The 1,399-nt window shown below is 36.9% G+C and overlaps 1 protein-coding gene across 1 annotated transcript in view; it reads right to left on the reverse strand.

Moving 5' to 3' along the window:
* DYRK1A (dual specificity tyrosine phosphorylation regulated kinase 1A) overlaps nt 1-1,399 on the reverse strand; it is an 87,921-nt gene that overhangs the window by 17,221 nt on the left and 69,301 nt on the right. The window contains exon 8 of the mRNA XM_007470487.1: nt 1,032-1,178. Within this exon, the coding sequence (XP_007470549.1) occupies nt 1,032-1,178 (147 nt within the window). The remainder of the gene's footprint in view (nt 1-1,031; nt 1,179-1,399) is intronic.

Consider the following 1,399-nt stretch of genomic DNA (forward strand, 5'->3'; position numbering starts at 1 on the left):
GGGGCGGGGCAGGACAACAGGGAGAGGTGGAGAGAGAACAGGAGACAGAGCGAGTAAGGGATTTTCAAGCTACTCAAAAGGACTCTGGCTTTCACCATGAGTGAGATGGAAGCCACTGAGGTTTCAGATGCTCCTAATATTGTTTAGGCCCATGAAAAAGGTACTATTACCTTCATATTATTTATTATTAAAAGAAAACCAAAGACACACTTATGGCAGCTCTGCCAAAGAGCAGCTCACTGGCTAGAGTCAAGTGAATTAAAAGGAAGAAGGGACACGTTTCTGGCACTATTTAATGACAGCTGTATAACCCAGTTCAAGTCATGAAATTTCAGTAGTCTTTCTTTTCTCACGTATAAATGAATGGACTGATCACGATCGCAATGGTTAACTTTTCTTTAAAAAACAAAACACAACAGGATCCCACAAGCAAATAGTTTTAAAACCAATGAAAGCCCATTCCTCTGACTGTAAGGGAGCTTGGCCTCCCTCTCCCTTGCCCTCCCTCCTCCCAGGCACTGCCTCTGACCTTCAAAAATCTTCTAAGAACACAGAATGAACACCTGTGGACTCACTCTAAAATTCTATAGTCCTAATTTACCCTCAATTATTCAGATCAAATATTCATCAACCCTACTAGTCATCATTTACTTTAATTTTAAATCATACCCTCAAAATTTAGCCACGTTTACACTGTTGTTGGGGTGGTCCTCATTTCTTCATTATCATCTTTTCCTCTTCTTATACTTAAACTCTGTAAAATTTATACCAAAATACTTAACATTTTCTAATCTAATTTACTGCTCTCCTCCACTGGCAGACTGAAAGACCTCGCTTCCCATCTCACAATTCTAAACTCACCGTTACATAACTGAAAAAAAATTAAAAATGGATAAAGTAAGTGCAAAACTGACCTAACACTTGAATGATTAAAGTTGGTAAATAGACATCTTTTCCTAAAAACAACTTTCACATTATACTGTCAGAGACTGAAAACAAAAACAGAATTTTTAAAGCGATGCATCATATACCTCATTGGCTCCACTGAACAGAGGTTCTCCAGTGTGCATTTCAACCAAAATACACCCAAGGGACCACATGTCGATAGCAAGGTCATAAGGCATTCCCAGTAGCACCTCTGGAGACCGATAAAAGCGACTCTGAATATATTGGTATATCTGAAACATATTTCAAAATAGTATTAATTCCAAAATAAGTTTTGTTTAACTGTGGTCAACAATGAATTAAGAACACAAGTCTAATATTAACAGCAAAAAATAAGTGGATTATTAGAGTTCCATTTACTGATTTCAACATTAGACTATGAATACCGTTTAAAGAACTAAACGTTTCAAGGGAGTGGTAAATCTGACTATGAAATGCAAAAAAAAAAAAAAAA

This window comes from Lipotes vexillifer, unplaced genomic scaffold, assembly GCF_000442215.2.
Source record: "Lipotes vexillifer unplaced genomic scaffold, Lipotes_vexillifer_v1.1 scaffold402, whole genome shotgun sequence".
NCBI lineage: Eukaryota > Metazoa > Chordata > Mammalia > Artiodactyla > Lipotidae > Lipotes > Lipotes vexillifer.